This window comes from Thunnus thynnus, chromosome 19 (assembly GCF_963924715.1).
Source record: "Thunnus thynnus chromosome 19, fThuThy2.1, whole genome shotgun sequence".
NCBI classification, from domain to species: Eukaryota; Metazoa; Chordata; class Actinopteri; order Scombriformes; family Scombridae; genus Thunnus; species Thunnus thynnus.
In genome coordinates, this window is record NC_089535.1 from 14,803,892 (window position 1) to 14,823,301 (window position 19,410).

Genomic DNA, 19,410 nt, shown 5'->3' on the forward strand with positions numbered 1-19,410 from the left:
CCAAACGCCATTTTGAAACTTAAGTTTTTGTGCGATTTTATGGGATGTGGGATGTGTAGACTGCTACAGGCAATACGAGCTGTAAGAGAGAGAGATACAGCATTTACAGTGAATATTAATATACATAGACATACAGCGTAGTAGCTATATTTATGAGTATATATGTGCATGATCCCGCGCGATTATTGTAAATGGTTTTTGATTGCCAAAGTTGATCTCAGTATTCCGGGATCACATTGCCACATTGTCATGCGGCACCCCACATCACGCATAGTGTGCGTGCGTGTGTGTGCGTGCGCGTGTGTGCGTGTATGTGTGTGTGCGTGTGTGTGTAGTGAGAGAGCAAGATAGAGGGGGGCCATTATACCAAAGTTCTGCAAAGTAGGTCTGTGCCACTCTTGATTAGGGATTGTTCCCAAAAGATGGTTGCAGACATGAGATAATGAGGTCCTGTGATAACGCGGGTCTCCTTTAAGTTTTTCCCATGAATCGAGACTGTCGCCAGTCCACAAAACGACACTGTGCATCGGCACCACGCTACTCACTTCTCATTTGTCGAGCACAAAAGCTGATCCACCCCAAATCCGCACTAACAAACCAGGGGCCGGGAGCAAATCATATAATGTTCAATCGTATTCACTTCTCCACTAATTAACTGGAATCCTACCTTATTCCTAAATACAGTGACCAATTAAACTGCGATGTATGCCAAAGGTCTCTGGGGCCACACTCGGTCGCCAGAAACATTTGTGAAGGTCTGCGGCTTCACTATAGGCAATGGATCTTATTAGGTGGATGACCTCAGCGAGGAAAGGTTACAGGCTTTTTCACTGCCCTCGGTTGGAAAACTAAGATGTTTCCTAATCGGATTTTAATTGGTTGGTTTGGTGGTTGGTGCTTGTGTCCTTTTCCGTGTGCGCAGTGGGGTGAATCTGTATTTCAACGCGTATCCACAAAAAAAAAGGAAAGCATGGACATAACATGACAGGTGGAAGTGATACAATCAAATTTCCTATTTTATAAGCTTTTACATGAATATAAGGCTTCATAGAAGGAGTTTTCTAAAAAAAAAAAAAAAAAAAAAAAAAAAAAAATCAACAGGTGTTAATAACTTCCATTTTAAGTTTTTGCAAATCACTTTTGACCATCCTTTTCCACAATTGATTTTAAATTCAACCTCATATGGCTCTACTGAAATAGCCTCTCTGCTCCACTTCAAAAGTTAAAAAAAAAAATGAAGTTCTGAATAACCACAAATGACCATCAATTCAACACATACCCTCACTAAACGAGACACAGGCGCATTCTCTCCTCGGGAAAAAAACATATAGGCTACTTTTTTGCACAGATTAAGCCTCTGTCCGTGCTTATTCGAGGTTACTGTTGAATCCTATAAGTTAAGCCAACCAGGTTCAGCTTACGTTCAAATACTCCCCCTCATTTACCCCCCCCCCCCCCCCCCCCCCCCCCAAAAAAAATGTCTTTATGCAAAACATGTGTAGGGACTTCAATAAATGAAAGCACAGCTCCTAACCGCATCCTACTTATTTTGATTTTCATGTGGTTTTCGTGTATTGTCTAACTTCGCAAATACGGCCAGTCTCATATTTCAAATGTCACAAGTCTCTGACGACTTGCAATTTGAACATGAAAAAGCAGCAAAGCCAAACAGCTAGTAAAAAAAAAAAGAAAGAAAAAAAGGTGGCCCTGAAACTGTCTAACGTGACTCATAATAGATCTAAAGAAAGAAAGCTTTTTTTTTTTTATCCAGCATCGGTGGATATGGCTCAGTGTAGACTATGAGATGGTGAATTGGTAGTTTTATGTCAAACCTAATAGACTATTAGGCTAAATGGTAGTAGGCTTTTCAACTCACATATCCCATACAAGCCAGCAGCACACGCTCATAGTGTGCGCCAAGCCAGACAAACCTGTTGACGCACAACAGCGGTGGCTACATTAGACACCACAAAGCAAAGAGACAACTTAATCTGTCTTCAATGTAAACACGTTATTTAAACGTTATTTAAATGAGCTTGTTCAAATTCTGACTTTACATTTGATAAAAAACCTCTGTGAAGAAAATAGTTGAGCTCTCACTCCTAAGAAAATATATTAAGCATTCCCAAACATTAATGTAGAGGCAGAGCATGAATATAATCGTGAAACGCTTGTTTTTTGATTATTTTTTTTATTTTGTTTTGATTTGGAGTAATATTTGATAAAGAAAATATAAATGTATCCCTCTCCCAACAACTTAATGCAAGGCTCCATACTCAGAGGAGTTTTCTGCAAACATTTACAAGGCATTATGGCTTCAACAGTTAATAGATGGATTCATCCATCGCACAGAGAAGCATGTGGGAGATTCAATTGACCGCACTCAACTTTGCCGCCGCTTGAGCTTGCCGCATACACTTCAAATTGTTGTTCTCGCTACTGACAAAACCGTTAATTCACCCAGAAACGGGAGGTCAAGTTTCTGCAGAGGCAGGGGGAAAAAAGTAGCCGACAAACTTACAGGAACATTTGTGTCAGAGCGCAAAGGTTTGTACGCACAGGGAGCTCTGAACTCTACTTAAATATTCACCCAGCATCAGAAACATTTAACACCTGTTGCTTTTATTTATCAGTGTGCTTGAAAAAAAAAGAAACTAAGTCTGAGCGTTAATGACGTTAAATGATGCAGGTAAAATGAGATATTTCCAAATTCATGTATTCCCTCAAAGCGTCTGAAAAGATTGTTAAAAAAAGAGAAAAAAAAAGTGGACAATGAGGAATTTGACCACAAATTATACAATTGCCATTTTGGAGGGGCCTTTTTTGTCATAGAGCCTATAAAACACATTCACTTACACTCATGTTTAAGGGTGCAAACCTAAATGCTGGATTTGCTATATTTCAATGAAAACCGGATTTCCCATAAAGTCTGAAACAAAGTGATCACTGTTTTACAGAGAAACTAGAATTTCAGAGATATTTATTTTCAGCAGAGTAAGGATTTCTTGCCCAACTTACACCTACTTCCAAGGTGCAAAGAGAAGGAAAGAAGTCTGAAAGGGTCGAGACTCCAGCAACACACTTTTTTTAAAATAATAATTATAATAAAGTTGTTCTTTATACCACCAAGTGTTGCTGGAGTCTTCCCTAAAGGTCCCAAAATATTCTAAGCTGACTAATATCATTATTTAACTTTCAATAAACCGCTACATACAAATACACAAGTGACAAAATATTTTTAAACAAATGTTTGTTACATAAGTGCTATTTTAATCCTGCTAACTGCTGCTTTGCCTAAACAGAGTAAAACCTCGTGGGGATGAGGCACAGCGAAAATCTGCACTGAAAGGGGTGGATTACTGGCGCAGGCCTGCACACAGCACCTGTAGGGAGTGGCTAGGGAATCCTACTCAAAATAACCCAGAAAACTTATCCCAGCAGGTCTGCAACGAGGTTCAACAGGAAAAAATGACAGCCCACCTGAAGCACAAATCCAGGAGGACCAGGCTTACCTTGAGGGGGACTGACACCTAAGTGAATTTTTACAAGGTCATTTTGGGATGAGGTATACTGCTGTTTATGTAGCATAACTGCGCTGCAAAATTCCTTAACTGCGTTTTAGGAACTCCCTTGAAGCCGCAGTCACAGCTATGATGTGGTATATCTGTGAGCATAAGCATGATGCCTGAAACCTCCTTATTTCCTGTTGGACGTCTATCATAGAGCTTAGTGTGGATTTACTTTAAAGATTGGCACTGCACTTGATCCATTTACCTCGACAATCACCATTCTTGGTAACAGAATGTCTGATTGTGGGGCAGAAAGACATAAAAGACATATTCAACCGTTCCGTCAGTGGAAATCAGTGCTGGTTTCTTTTACTCAGCCTTTCAGACTGCATGGCACTTGCTTTTCCGCCTATGGTTTTCCATTTCAAAGCCCTCTGTCTCCATGTAAATACCAAAACACAGTAATCCAATCTGACCCCATTGCAAATTTTCCAGAAACTATTGGGGGGTAGTGGGGTTGACATGAGCCACACACTTATCCCACTTAACCTCTAGAGAGAAGCCACCCTAACCCCTTAGCCCAAGATTCCCTTGGTGAAGGAATGCACTGCTTTATACCACTCTCCTCTTAAAAGCACTGGGTCTTGAGGTTGGGCTCAATGGCAAAATCTTGCAACTTCGTGAGACTGTAAAGTCGAAGCAGCAGCACAAAGCCAATGCCAGTGATGGGGAGGCTAAATGGACAGCAGATACCCAAATTAGGCCACCTCCCTGCCCACCAAAACCCAAATACTTTTTGATTTTACACAAAATAGTCCCTAACTGATGCCTCTCATGAACATAGCGGGAGCATATTTATACTGTGCTAACTTGATGACAAATAACCTGAGGATTCTGCTGTTTCCCATTTGCTATTGTGTGCTTTTTAGCATGCAAAAGTGGTTTCAGTAAGATTCTCAGCACTCAAAATATAAGGGGAAAGATGCTTATCTCGATGTTGGCGAGTGGTGGCACGTAAGGCAAGCTAAAGACTTTTGACACATGGTCCACATGTGTCAAAGAGGGGCTGAGGCATTTACCACGAGCATCTTGATCACACCACTTGTAGCTGCGGAGAAAGCCTGATGGCTGTTTATGAGGTTGAGCAGACAAAATCCCCTTGCATTATACTCTAGAGGTGATGCATGCCACTGGACCGGTTTGTTCTTATAGTGCTGCATACAATGTACCTTTAAAAGGCAGCTGTTCACTTCTTACTCTATTGTACAGCAACAGGCGATAATGAGCATAGCTTGTTTTATGTGAACAGGAACCATTAAGCAAGCGTTTAGTGGGCTGCGGGCCAAACAATGCAATGCAAACTTGCATAACATAAGCTCTTATGATTTCTGAGCCATAATTGATTATATAAAACACATACATGCATGTAATCTCAGTCTTTCGAGCATGCAGATGTGATATAACTGTGACATTTGAGGTCACAGTTAAGGTCTACTTTATGATAATGCGTAATAGTATACAGTTTCAAAATATTAATAAATGACGCAGATCACATATTGCATAATGCCAATCAATTTATAAATGAATCGGAGATTAAGATCTGAGGCTTTTAACATCAGTTTTGCCATATTTAGATTATGGATCAAAAGCTAAACATGACATTTTTCACCTTTCAGTGGCCTCTTTCTTAACTATGTGGTAAGTTAAAAGTTATGAGCCTGCGTCACTGTTGATGAACAACCTCAATCAAGGGAGCAAATGTCTCCCCAGCTCACTACCATTTTCCTTGTCAATCTGTAGTCAATGCCCTGCCATCAATAAACACATCCCCTAATTAACTAAAATTGTTTTTCATCAATACCCATAACTGGCCAGCACAGGAATTGATGAGTGCAAGGGTTGACTTGAAAAACGCCTGACAGGGACAATTCATCGACAGGTAAAGAGTTTATCATTCCTCCAATTGAACTAAAACATGCATGTGGTTCTGGAAAGTGCATTTTCCAATCTGCACCCTTTTTGGGACAATATAGCCTCAATGGATCAATTTTATCCTCACCTAATCCTTGAGGTAAATGGTTTGCATTTAGAAAGTCATTACGCTGTCAATTGAACATCTCCCCCTCCACTTTGTGTCGGGATGTCCGTAATGAAGTTTGGAGTCATTATAGTAGTTGAGTATACTAATCTTGTGATGTTTCCTTTCCCTATCATGTGGTGTTAGGGCTGATGACTCTCACCAGACAATCTCCTCCATTCAGGAGCGGTGCCACCAAGTCTGTCCTTGCTTATCATTAACAATCTGCAAATAAACAGGACAGCATACATTACATCACTTGCAGCTCCATGATCAATTCCAGGAATGTCTTTGAAGCTTTGCTTAATGAACCTACACAGTATGGCTGTTGTGTGTAGTCAGGGCATGAAGGCTTCATAACCTATGACCTCAGTGCAGTTTTTCTTCATTGATAATATTGAGAGGTTAGCAAAAGGGGGTAAAAAGTAATAATAATATTCGATAAAAACACATTGGTTGCAACTGGAAATCATTTCACTGCAGAGGCACGTGAAAGGAACTGCTCTTCCAATTAAATGCAGACGTCTTATCGCACAATCTCTGAGGGCAACTGCTGAAATGTGTGTGGACAGTTAGAAGTAGGACAGTTTAAAACAAAGGCTGTCCCCTTGTACTGTCAGAAATCACCCACCCACGTCGAGCGAGAAATTTTAGAGCCTGTCCAGTCAAATATACTGCCTCTTTTGATTTTGATATGCATAATCTCTGTAGATGTAAAAAAGGGAAGCGCTGACAAAGTTGGCTTCATCAATCAATAGTGTCAGCTCAGACCTTTTTATAGCCTCTTGGAGTCCCTGAGAGCCCTAACCCTGTAAAAGTTTATATAGTGTATTGACCATTCTCTACTTGCTTAGCTAATGAAGCCAGCTTGGCCACAGAGACTGAAAGGCTGCCGCCGTGTCAACACTGCTTCCTATTTGATGACACCTTCCACTAAATTGAAATGTGCTGCTAATGGGGGTGAGTGTTTAAAGAAGAATAAGCCGCAGTAATTGACACAGATCTGACCTCACTCACACAAAGAGAAGACTGGAAGGCCCTGGAAGTAGGCTGGTGGAAAGCGGCATCTTTATTTTGGAGCTCATACCATGTGAATGGTTTAGCTACTGATGGATATCTGTTAGATTTTTCACTCGGTCAGACCCTGCTGTGGTTTATCAACAGCTATCACATTTGTTTTCTGTGGCAAATCAATATCATGCAACACATAAGCCGAATATCCTTGTGTATCTCCCCTGGGGAACATACTGTATATGCATGCAGAGCACTCCACTTTACACACATACAGTATGCACATATACGGGCACAAACATACAGGTGTTTTCTAAATCAACACTTTGTCATTAGGACAATCCTATGATGGGAAGGGCACTGTGACATGATAGACAAGTAGTGCGCTACAATGATTAAAACCTGCATAACATGACAGCAATGGTTTCTCATTAACACCTGCATGCAAACACTGAGCTGATATTCATCTAAAGTTCATGCTTCCAGTGGCTCCCAGTGAGCCATTTACTGACTATTTCAAGCTCCAAGATTCACAAAAAAATACTATAAAAAGCTTCCAAAAAAATTAGAACAACCCACAATGTGCAACAAGTACATCACACCTTTTAATGTTACAAAAATCTAAAAGAGTAGATAGAATTTCGCCCAGGGTTGCACATGAATTAACAACATAGGTGTGATGCAAAACATTTAACGCAGCACACGTTGTCATAATTCAATAGGCCTATTACTTCTTTTGTGAGAATTCGCTCTAAATAGGCCCCTCAAGGACTTTGAGATCCACCACAGCTTTGGTCCCCGCCTGAGTCCACGGAGACAGACAATTGACTGAGAATTGATGACAAATGTTTGTCCAAGGTGGCTGACTCGCCACGGCTCTCTAGTTTACCTGTGAATTTGTGGTTAAATAGCATTTAAGAGAGCGCTAGCGTGGCGCTGTTTGGGGTGCACATCTCTTTAGACACATTGCAGTGAGGCAGAATTACTGCGCCCAATAGTGAGCTACAACACTTCTAACTGGTGTTTTTTGTTTTGTTTTGTTTTTTTTGTGGTGGGTTTTAAGTCTAAAGCTTTATTCATATCCGAGGCTTAACCTTATAAATTGTGCGACTGATAAGAGTTCAAGCGGCTTCAATAATGTGGAGAAAAAAGATAATGACAGCTGTAGTTGACTTCATACAAACGAGAACATTTTTGTTAAAAATACGCCTTGTACTGTCACTGACACGGTGCAGCCTGTACAACTGTCACTCTGTCGACAGGGACTGATATTGAATTGTTTCCCTGAGACAGTTGTGCCGGGAAAGCGCTCTATATTTAACAACAGCATTGATTAGTATGAATCAAAACATCTATAGATGCAAGAATTGATAATACACAAGCAGCAGTGAGCGCATCCTCACTAGACTTCAGAGTCTTCTGAGACTTTGCGCGCAAACTTGTGAAACACGATTAATTCAGGTAAACTTAGAAGAATGCTATTTCAAGCTGAGATAAAAAAAACTATCCTCTAGTTTCACCCTTCACCCGAGAGGCTTCAGCAATATAAGATGCGAAATAGATTTCCATAAGATTCATAACAGACTTCACTCACACCGAGTCAAATACAGATGCAGGCTAGAGAGGCACAGTGAGAATGAAGAGCTGAGTGTATCCAGAATGACAAAATGAGAAAAAAAATATTGAGTAAATCTTCCATCCATGAGCTTTCTAAAATATGAACCCATAGTAACCAACAAATATTATTATAAACCGTTATCTTATGAACATTAGCCTACATGTACTTATCATCGAGCGCCTCATCCCGTCAACCGGTTATATTTTCCTGAGCTGATTTCAAAGGAGGATGGTACAGGAAATGTTGGCTCAGCTGCTTTTCAGCGCTGTTAATCTCTGAAAATTCAGTAGACCGCGAATTGAATGCTGCAAAATCATGTAATAATTATGAATGACTAAAATTATGTTCGCGATATTCAAAGCATAAGAATACGAAATGTGCTGAGGGTCAGAGAAGGAAGGCAACAGCCCAAGCAGATCATAACATCTCGCCGACAGAGCGAGCCGGTTTCCCGGCTTGGCTTGTCTGCTCTCTCCCCTTCGCTGGGTCTCACAGACCGACCGATAGCGCAACTTCTATAACGATGTTGACATATTCACACAACACTGGCTGAGGCAGGGTGGTGTTTCACGGCAAAGCCCTTTTGAGTTTCCAAACACCTTTTTATAAGTCTGAAGTCTGTCCCCTCCACCCGACCTGTTAAAACCACGCCTACGCAGCCACACAATTGGTCCGAAAGCGTCAAAGAGCCAATCAAACGGAGCGCTGCTACTCGTAACATGCAACACATCCATACAGTATGAAGCCCTATGGGCCACAGAGGCGCTAGGAAAATCACGGAGCTGGGACCTTACCACCTCTCTCTCTCTCTCTCTTTCTCTCTGGCCGTCAGCGGACTTCTTTCTCTGCACACGTCTTTCCCTGAAATGTGTGTGCGTGCGTGAAAGAGAGAGGAGGAATAAAAAGTGTGTAGGCTATGTGTGTGTGTGTGAGAGAGAGGGTGCATGTCCGGAGCAAGTAAAGGCAGGGGGATTATTCGGCGCTATCGAAATATTTCAACACGTCGCCCTCGCTGCAGGACTGAAGCCAATAAGAAGGAACGCATTTTAACAGGAATGCCGATATTGTAAACAGCAGCAGAAGAGAAAGAATGCACTGCAGTCAATTAAGTGACTCACCCGAGTTGGTTTAATTCGACTAATGTCCGCAAGACAGCGAGACACACAGAGGTGTCCGATGCGCTTCAGACTCTGAAGAAAATCGGGCTCGCAACACTCTTGAAGATTAATGGAGAACATTTTTACATTTCTCTTTGAAGACTTTTGATCCAAGTCCAGCAAACGACTGTAGAGATTTCCCTGCAACTTGTGAAAAAGAAGTGGATGCTTATTTCTGCAGAGTTGAAGGAGGAATTTCCAAAAGCTTTCCAACTTCAGATTTATTTTTTCCTCCCTTTTTTTTTTATTTTGTCTCCATTTGCTCCTCTTGTGCGCTGGCATCATTGTTGTAGATATATTGTTTTAAATCCGACCAGTCGTCTACATTTGGTGCCTGCTCTTGGATGAACTTCCTGATGAGAGATCCAGTCATACAGGGATCAAGTATGGCATATCATCCGTTTATACCTCACCGGGGTCCGGAATTTGCCATGAGTGCAATGCTGGGTCACCAGCCTCCATTCTTCCCGGCCCTGGCTCTCCCTCCTAGCGGCTCCCTCTCTCTGCCGGGCGCGCTGGGAAAGCCGATCATGGACCAGCTGCTGGGAGCTGCGGAGACCGGCCTCCACTTTTCCTCGCTGGGGCACCAGACTGCGGCCGCCCACCTCAGGCCTCTCAAGACTCTGGAGCCCGAGGAAGAGGTGGAGGACGACCCCAAAGTTCACCTGGAAGCCAAGGAGCTTTGGGAACTCTTCCACAAAAGAGGCACTGAGATGGTGATCACAAAATCCGGAAGGTGAAGCTGATTTTTTGTTGTTTGGGGGTTTTTTGTATGTGTGTGTGTGTTGTGTGTTCATCCCAAAAGTGTAGCTGGTCATACAGAGAAGTCTGTTGTGTATATTGATAACTCATGATGGAGGGATTTATTATTCAAATGCTATTGATACCTGCTTGGAGTTAGGTATATCACTGCGATTCCTTTGGTTAAGATTTTTACTTCATGCAAAGCTTTCAAGCCTTTCTATGTGTCTTATTTATATAAATAAAATTTAGATTGTGGCGTAATTGTACCACAAATGTCATGTAGATGTGACCAAACATTACACCATAATATGTTTTCACTACACAATAAGAAATGACCCCTCAAAATAATCAATAGATATACAGTTTGATAGAAATAAACTGAGATAAAGTTCCTGCAAAGTCAGGAGGCTGTTGTAAAATTAGCATGTGCACAAATGGATCTTTAATGATTGGAAATGAGTTGTTAGGTCTAATATTATTTTTCAAATAAAAGCGATTAGGCCTGAAGCTGCTGTTTTACTATTAACTCTACACTAATACAGTAGCTTTCAACTTCATTGATCTATAGGCTACAAATTTCCTGATATAAAAATTAGTCTTTCTTATAATCCTATCGTTAATTTTTGAGCCCGGTTTGTAAAAACTTAACTCTACTGAAATGTCCACTTTAAGTGTGTGTGTGTGTGTGTGAGTGTGAGTGTGTGTGTGTAGCTCTGACTAAATTATTTTCGTCATCATCACAGTGACAGTATACAAAGATGGCTGTCTATGTGTAGGCCTTTCAAGACATTAAAAATCAAGAGATCGTTCAAGCAGCGTTGACGTGTTGTCTTATGGGCTTAATTGGGGATAAATTAGCAGAAGAAGACATTAACATGGGGTTTATTCAGCTGCTTATACGTGGGGCAGTTCATACTTTTCCGGCTGATTTTGTCAGAAAAATTAAGAGCAAACTATAGGCTGTATCATAGAATCAATAAAGATTAAATGTCAATATTAAAATATGTTAGGGCTTTTTGGTTTATAGTTGAATATTCTATCCTTTGTTTTATGTGCATAAGTGCTTATCATTTGCTTTCCTTTGTCACAGGCGGATGTTCCCTCCGTTCAAAGTGAGGTGCACTGGTCTGGACAAGAAGGCCAAATATATTCTCTTGATGGATATTGTTGCTGCCGACGACTGCAGGTACAAATTTCATAACTCCCGCTGGATGGTGGCAGGGAAGGCCGACCCCGAAATGCCAAAGAGGATGTACATTCACCCGGACAGTCCGGCTACTGGTGAACAGTGGATGTCAAAAGTCGTCAATTTTCACAAACTCAAGCTGACAAACAACATCTCCGACAAGCATGGATTTGTAAGTTCAACTAATGTATGTCAATTTTCCTATTTATCAACTTACCCTTTTAGTACCCACGTGTCATAATAATGTATATTCTGATGTTTTTTTTTTATTTGTATTTTTATTGAAGCATTATTTAACCAGGTTGTCCTATGAAAATTCTAATTAAATTTTGGGAGCAAGACCTGATTGAAATAACACATCATTCCAAAAAAAATTTAAAAAGTTATTAATCTTGAAATAATCTTATTTATAACTACTATTTATAATTATTATAATTATTAAGCAAGTCAGTTAATCCTTTGTCCGTATCTATCCATATTCTGTAACCTCTTTATGGAACTGAAAAGATATTCAGAAACATGCACCAAAATTCGCTACCAAGACGTTTTTAAAACGATTTACAATTTTTTACAATTAAGTGTGATTTACTACATTTAATTCCTGCTAATGGTTTGACTTCTGCTCTCTAATTTTAGGTATCATTTTTAAGAAAATGTCAAGTACATATTCTGTAATTCTGTGACAACAAATGTCAGTGTAACATGAACATTTCACTAATCTTTCTTGTGATTGTGTGTGTTTCAGACCATACTTAACTCGATGCACAAATATCAGCCTCGATTTCACATTGTGAGGGCCAACGATATTCTCAAACTCCCGTACAGTACCTTCAGGACTTATGTTTTTCCTGAAACGGATTTCATTGCCGTGACTGCTTATCAAAATGACAAGGTAAGCACAATTATTGCTCACAGGCTTGGTGTTATATCATGAATATTTGCTAAAAATATAGCTTGTGCCGCTCGCTCTGTCAGACGCTTCTCCCCCCCTCACTCTCTCTCTCTCTGTCTCACTCCCTCTCTCCCTCTCTCTCTCTCTCTCTCTCTCTCTCTCTCTCTCTCTCTCTCTCTCTCTCTCTCTCTCTCTCTCCTGCCTGTCTTTCATGCTCTGCACCATTTTGTTGTCATAAAATATGAAAGACGTCATATTTGTTGGAGCCTGTGAGAGTGGAGTATCATAGTGGGGGGGATGATGTTGCGAGTAAGTGCCATATTCACCAGTCTGTGGTAGGAAAGTAATAATTCTGAGGAATGTTATACAGGTTATCTTCCTTTTATTTAATCACGTGGAAAGGATTTGGCACAGACCCAGACTCTCTCTCTCTCTCCCTCTCCCTCTCTCTCTCTGCGTGTGTGTGTGTGTGTACTACTAAAAGGGTTGGGGGTCGAGAAATAAGGAAAAGAAGAGGGGCAACACTGGGTTGAATGGAGAAAAAGAGAGAAAAAAGTGGGGGAAGAGCATTTTTGGTTGTGTTAGACTGTGCTGCATGGTAGCATTTTACTCTCTGTAAGACATACACATAATAAAAATCATCTCCTCAGCTCTTTGATATTGCTCGGAAATGATGGCACCCCCCCACCCACCCTCACCCCCCTCCTCCCCCTCCCCTCCCTCCCCCCCTCCCTTCACGTGTAGTGGTAACACTGCCGGAAATCAGAGAGAAGGTGGTGTGAGAATAAAGTATTGCAAAACTTTACACCAAAAACAAACAAACAAAAAAAAAACAGCACTGATTTACGCTGATGGAAAAACGTGCCCAAAAATGAGAAGTTGCGTGCTATTTGTGCGCGTTGTGGGCTTGCCTGTTTTGTTTTAATGTCTGTTTCTTTTTTCGTCGAAACCAAAAATATGTTGTATCTTTAGCCAGTTGAGACAATAAACTCCACGTACCGTATTGTAAACTTGCAGAAATGAGCTCCAGCTTCGGTGCTTTTCACCTGCAATTGTAAGACAGTTTCAGTTGCTAATATTTACAAATCATTTGCTTTATTTCAGATAACCCAGCTGAAAATTGACCATAATCCATTTGCCAAAGGATTCCGTGACACTGGCAATGGGAGACGGGAAAAGAGGTAAGAAAAAAGTGCATCACCAAAAAAAAAAAAAAAAAAAAGTCAGATGTCTTTTATGAATGGAGGCAGACTAGTGATCTCGCTGGATTAAACCCGCGTCAAAGCTTCCACATTACCCTGCAGGGAGTCTGGCTCCTCACGGTTTCTAATCAAATAGTCTAATAGACCTTAATAGAGTTTACTGTAATTCTTAAGGCTAAGCACTGGTGCTGTGAGACGTTTAATGAAGTTGTTTCCATTGCTGATTAATATTTTAAAATTATTCCAAAACTTTGGATTCTCACCTGCCTCATAGGTGAGTCAGTCATATAGTGAGGATCTTCATTAGGAATCTCAGATCTCCAGTCTAATAAGCTTTCACTCACCGTGCTGCATTATCGTTTCTGACCTGAGAGTTGAAACGACCACTAATAATAACCTCCGTACTTGTGCACAGGAAACAGCTGGCTCTGCAGTCCATTCGTTCATACGAGGAGCAGCAGAAAAAGGAGAACGGGGCTTCAGACGACTCCTCTGGAGAGCAGCCTTCCTTTAAGTGCTTCGGCCAGGCCTCGTCCCCTGCCGTGTCTACCGTGGGCCCCCCACACCTTAAAGGTAGGCTCACAGACCCCACAGTCGGTCACAGCTCCCTCCGATCACTAGTCGTGTGTTAAATCGTAAAATTCCTTTTGTGGCAAGATTTTTTTTACAAGGTACTTGTGACGTGTAGAATAAGAGTAAACTTTATGAATGTGAAGGAGTTACAGTCCGTGTACACGCTTTACAGAAATACTCATATTTAGTCCACGCACACAGGACAAATTGAAAGTTTCAACACAACAGTTAAACGTCACGAAAAAATTCTCACTAAAGGATGAGACGATTATCAAGCAAGATATCAGTCTGCTACCAGTTAATCTGCAAAACACACACACACACAAAATCAATAAATAAAAAATATGTTGCCTACTAATGTGAAGCAAACATCCAAATATGATTGGGAACAACTGGGAATTGGCGTTATAGGTTAGATTATAGGATATCTGATCAAACATACTAGTCACCACTGTTGATAAATAAGTGCCCTGCAGGTCTATTTCTTATTCCACCTGTGAGAGGAACTGCAGTGGTTGATAATGGGAATGTGCAATTTTCTGATTCACCCAGCCTATGTGCAGAAAGGCAACTGACAGTCTAATCCTCTCTCTCTGACAGATTTCTGCGACAGCGATGAGGACAGCGATGACGAGAGCAAAGACGGACACATCAAAGATGGTCCGGACTCCAGCAAGATTTCCACAACTACGGAGGATGGAAAGGACCATGAGGCGAGCCCAGCTAAGGGGCACTCCTTTAGTAACAGTGATTCTACCAACAGAAACCGCGACAGCGGCCCTAGGACTGAGAAAAGCCAGGCAGACTCGAGGCAGAGCCCCATCACAGTCATCTCCAGTACCACCCGCTCTGGAGAAGACCTCAAGAGCCCGAGTCTGGACCAGCCGAAAACGGACGAATGCAGATCGATAAGCAAGGACAGTTTCATGCCTTTGACTGTTCAGACTGACAGCCCGCACATAGGCCACAGCCACTTGCATAATTTTGGATTTCCAACAGGTCTAACAGGACAACAGTTTTTCAATCACCTAGGGAGCGCGCATCCGTTTCTCTTGCACCCCAGTCAGTTCAACATGGGAGGTGCATTCTCAAACATGGCCGCGGGCATGGGGCCACTATTGGCAGCTGTGTCCACGGAAGGGGTGAGCACCATGGACACGACTAGCATGGCATCACCTCAGCAAAGCTTGACGGGAGCGCCAGGCCTACCCTTTCATCTGCAGCAACATGTTTTGGCGTCACAGGTAAAACCTGTTTTCTAGGGCTCAGGCCTACTCGCAACTTTGTGTAAAGCACATGTTGAGTTATAGTACTACATACAGGCCTCGGAGGCCTATATGCCAGATTTTATGTGTCAGATATTGAAATGCCCCTAATGCTCTCAACACCACGCTCGCGTGTGTTTTTAAAAGCGTGTGTTTGTGCATGTGCGGTTGTCTGCTTTTGTTTTATTGCCAAATGTATTCAAAGTAAAGTTGGGCGACTGCATTTTGAATAACTAGGCTGTTACAGACCACGTTTTATTACTTTCTTTTGGCACTGCTGTGATGGATATTAGCATAACTATCATGCATTCAAAACAGAGAGAAGCAGACTTTGAAGAGACAGAGACAACCTTGCAACAGCTAGAGGTGTTAGGCAATCTTTTTGATATGTGCTCATTAAGTCTGTGAAAGTATTAAAATGCCTCATTGGCTCGGAAAGGGAAACAACATTACAGTTTAATAGACAACAAATTTGTCTTTTCCCCCTTTTATTGTCAAGACAAGTGTTATAGCATCAACCTGTCTTGTTTGATTGCGGGATCAGACGTGAGGAATTTTTATATGAATTAGAAATTCTTGAACAAGCACTAGAGTTACATGCTGGGTGGTAAAGTTTTGCTGCAGAATATTTTGTTAAGACTGTTTGGTTTGTGAAAAACCTGCGTGAATGGAAGCATTGAGAGCATGACAGAGTGGTTCAGTATTGGCTAAATCAGATCTACTTAGAGAGTGTCATTAACATTGTGACAACGCATTACATGTATAAGAAAAATGTTTACTGAAGACAGTGAATGTAAAGTACATGAACTGCCCGAAGCAGCTGTCTTTGCATCATTATTTTCACCCATTTGTTCCACTTTAATGTAAAACATATACGCAGGGATCTGGGGGGAAACAGTTTATCACCATGCTTTTCTCCTCGACTTTTCTGTGTCTTTTGTTGACATAAATTGTGTTATTATACGTGTTTGAACTCGAATCTCCTTTTCTCAACAGGGTATTGCCATGTCCCCGTTTGGCAGTTTGTTCCCTTATCCCTACACGTACATGGCAGCAGCCGCAGCAGCCTCGTCCGCTGCCGCAGCCTCCTCCTCGGTGCACCGGCACCCCTTCCTGAACGCAGTGCGCCCTCGACTCAGGTACAGCCCTTACTCCCTTCCCATGACGGTACCGGACAGCACACTGCTCACCACCGCCATGCCCTCCTCCATGGCAGGCAGCGCGACCGAGCTGAAAGGGGACGGCATGGTCCCAGCAAGTCCCGCGTCTGCTGTCACCCTGGATTCCACATCGGAGGTGACCAGCCACTCGTCCACCATATCCTCCGGCTCGGTTTCCATGTCACCAAAAACTTGCACAGAGAAAGACGCCGCCAACGAGCTGCAGAGCATCCAGCGCCTGGTCAGTGGACTGGACTCGAATCAGGACAGGCCACGAAGCGGGTCCCCCTAGGAGTGCTTTTTCTTCTTCTTTTTTTTTTTTTTTTTCTTTTTTCTTTTTTTTTTTTTTTTTTTTAAACACACCACCTGCTTCTCGTTTCGTTGTTGTCATGAAAAGTGAAAAGTGTTGACGGTGATGAAGACATTAACAGTAGGAGGAAACCCTCGTAGATTAATGCAGGTTTTAAAAAGAAACAAAAAAATAAATAAATAAAAAAAAATGAACTGTTGGACGTTTTTAGTTTCTGAAATGCACTTTGGTTAATACACACCTGATACTTTTTTTTTGTTTGTTTTTGTTGATACAATTTTTTGTTAAATTAAACAACACTTTTATCCTGTCATTTGAATACCGTACAAGTATTGAAACTGAAAAGTTGGCATGGGTGTGACTTACAGATTTAGGAGAAGTTGCTGCTGTGTCCTGTCTCCTATAACTTTATTGTACACGAGGAGAAATTTGTTTTTAATATGCACTCTGAATTGGTTTGACTTATTTGACTTCACTACCGTTTAACCTACCTTTTAAAGACTGCTGTATTTTGTTGTACACGATTAATTGATTGATTAATTGGCCAAATGATGCATGTATGCCCCCCCCTAAACTAAAGATATTTTAACACTAAAAACTGATAAAGTGTGAAAAATATTCTGTTTGGAGTATAATTAACGGACACTCTCCCTCTGCTCAAGTTTCCTTTTGATTGGGTTATCACAGTTTTGAGACAAATTTGTTTTTTCTTCACGCCTTTTTTAATTGCAGAACTTGTGCTCCGGGATAAAAAATGGCCCTAGCATGCGGGATTCAGCCAAAATGTCCAACAGGCAAAGGGAAGCAGAAATTACAATTAAATATTGAAAAAAAAATGAAAGGTAGTATTGATTATACGTGTACATAGGGATATATAAAATATTTATGTAATTATTTCATATTGTTATTGCGTGTAAATAAAACGGAGTAGTTTGTTTCTAGGGATCTGTTCTTAATTTATTGTCGATATACCTGTGTAAAGATAGTTTGTGGGCTATTATCCTTTCGTTGCCATCTGCATTTATACCCCCCTCTTAAAATATGGTCTTTATTCCTCCCCCAAATATCCACTGAGCTAGTTATTCACACTCATGTGCCATTGTATTTTCACTTGTTGTCCCCGTGTGTGAAGTGTTTTAAAACGAATGAAAAAGCGACAACGCACTGCACCAATGGCTTGAAAAAAATATTCTTTTTTTTTTTTTTTTTTGAAAGAGAAAAAGAAGTGTCGTTGAAGTGTGATAAAAGTGGACTATTTTTTTTTTCTGTTATTAAAATACTTTGCGAACCTGATCGTAAAAAGTGCCGCATAATCGAAAATATGAAGGTTTCTTTTGTGTTTTAAGTTGTCAATGGGTTATGTTGTATTTGGATTTATGTCTAGTTTACAACATCGACATCGTGTTCTTGAAAGTTTCAATAAAATATTGAAATGTGATTTCTTAAGTGTGTGTCCTTCGCCTTATCCCCGGTTTAGTGGGACCTAATAAGGACTACAGAAAATGTCACGTTTACAAATGTAAATTAGTTTATGTGAGGCTGGCACCGCGCGAGACATCTTGTAAAAATTTGCTGTAACCAGTCTCCATGTTTTGGGAGGTGAAAGAAGTCTCTTGGCCCGCTGACTCTCCCTTCACTCATGTAGAGATACCCTTCTAGGCTGCGTTCAAAGAGTTCAATTAAGATAAATCAGAGCAAAGAAGACCCCAAAGACCCTCTCAACTCCACATACCGTACCTGGGTCTCCTACCTGTACCAGTGTCCGCGCGCTATGTGACCGTTTTTTATTGGTCTCATTTGCATTTATTGCAAGGTATCGCGCATTTATCATATGCGTGTGAGTTAACGTTCTTGTTTTGTTTTTTTTTACCATGACACTGGTCGGTAAAAAATTTGCAAAAATATATGACATACAGGAGGCAATCTGGCTAATATTTCCTCTGAGGTGCGTCATTTAGTGATGTGTTTTATCACGCTATTACTCTAACAAAGGTGCCTAAAAAGTCACTCAGTGTGATCGGGTTTAAAAGTTTTGTTGAACAGTGACATCAGATTAATTTTACACTCCTGACGAGTCCGCATCTCCTCCTGAGGAGATGTTACTTTCGGCCAGAGTGGAACCTGAAAAGACAGTGTAATCCCTTGATTACCCTCTCTATGGCACCTCGAGTCATGAGTTTATCAACACCATATCTTTATTTGTATACTGTCTGGTTAATGTGTAGCTAGCCTGGCGCTAGTGAATAGGTGTAAACACGACACAAGCCGTCTCAATTGGCCTGTCTTATTGCTCACCTGGCGCCTTCGATGGGCATATCTTCCATTTTATTGCACGGAAGGCGACGATGCGTCTGTAATCGTACCACGACACGACGCCCCCAAGCGGCTAAAACACCGGTGTGTTAACCACGCAACAGCATAACAAACCAAAGGACAAATCTTGGGCGTGAGCTCACAGAGGGGTCAGTGATAAAGATTGGCTCATAGCTTCCGTTAATTCTCCGGTTGCGTAATGATTCGGGTCCAACTTGAAGCCACAATTGCCTTAAAAATAATTAAATTAAAATCAGCTTGATAAGTCAACATTCCTAATCGTTTAATAATCTTAAACAGTGCTGTAAGAAGTTATGACCTATGGCCCTAGGCTTTGTTTTTGTCTGATTGTTTTTGAGAGAGTGAAGAAACCCAATGTAAGCACCCATTCAT

General features: G+C 41.2%; 1 protein-coding gene and 1 long non-coding RNA gene across 6 annotated transcripts in view; one reads left to right on the plus strand and one right to left on the minus strand.

Moving 5' to 3' along the window:
* LOC137171209 (uncharacterized) overlaps positions 1 to 19,410 on the minus strand; it is a 101,462-nt gene that overhangs the window by 40,947 nt on the left and 41,105 nt on the right. The window lies entirely within an intron of this gene.
* Positions 8,955 to 18,142, plus strand: tbx3a (T-box transcription factor 3a). 2 transcript variants are annotated; one of them, XM_067575025.1, is made up of 7 exons: positions 8,955 to 10,108; positions 11,207 to 11,489; positions 12,048 to 12,194; positions 13,299 to 13,375; positions 13,812 to 13,969; positions 14,570 to 15,213; positions 16,231 to 18,142. In XM_067575025.1, exons 1-7 carry the CDS (start codon positions 9,717 to 9,719, stop codon positions 16,684 to 16,686), a joined length of 2,157 nt encoding a protein of 718 aa, XP_067431126.1. In that variant the 5' UTR covers positions 8,955 to 9,716; the 3' UTR covers positions 16,687 to 18,142. The 2 variants fall into 2 exon arrangements, with proteins under 2 accessions (XP_067431126.1, XP_067431127.1); XM_067575026.1 differs by having other exon boundaries at positions 11,207 to 11,474.

Bases quoted from the DNA above. Each gene is read 5' to 3' on its own strand.
- tbx3a (XM_067575025.1), top strand. From the start codon at position 9,717: ATGAACTTCCTGATGAGAGATCCAGTCATACAGGGATCAAGTATGGCA. The intron at 11,490-12,047 runs GTATGTCAATTT...TGTGTGTTTCAG, and splicing joins GATTTGTAAGTTCAACTAAT to ACCATACTTAACTCGATGCA. The intron at 13,376-13,811 runs GTAAGAAAAAAG...ACTTGTGCACAG, and splicing joins AATGGGAGACGGGAAAAGAG to GAAACAGCTGGCTCTGCAGT.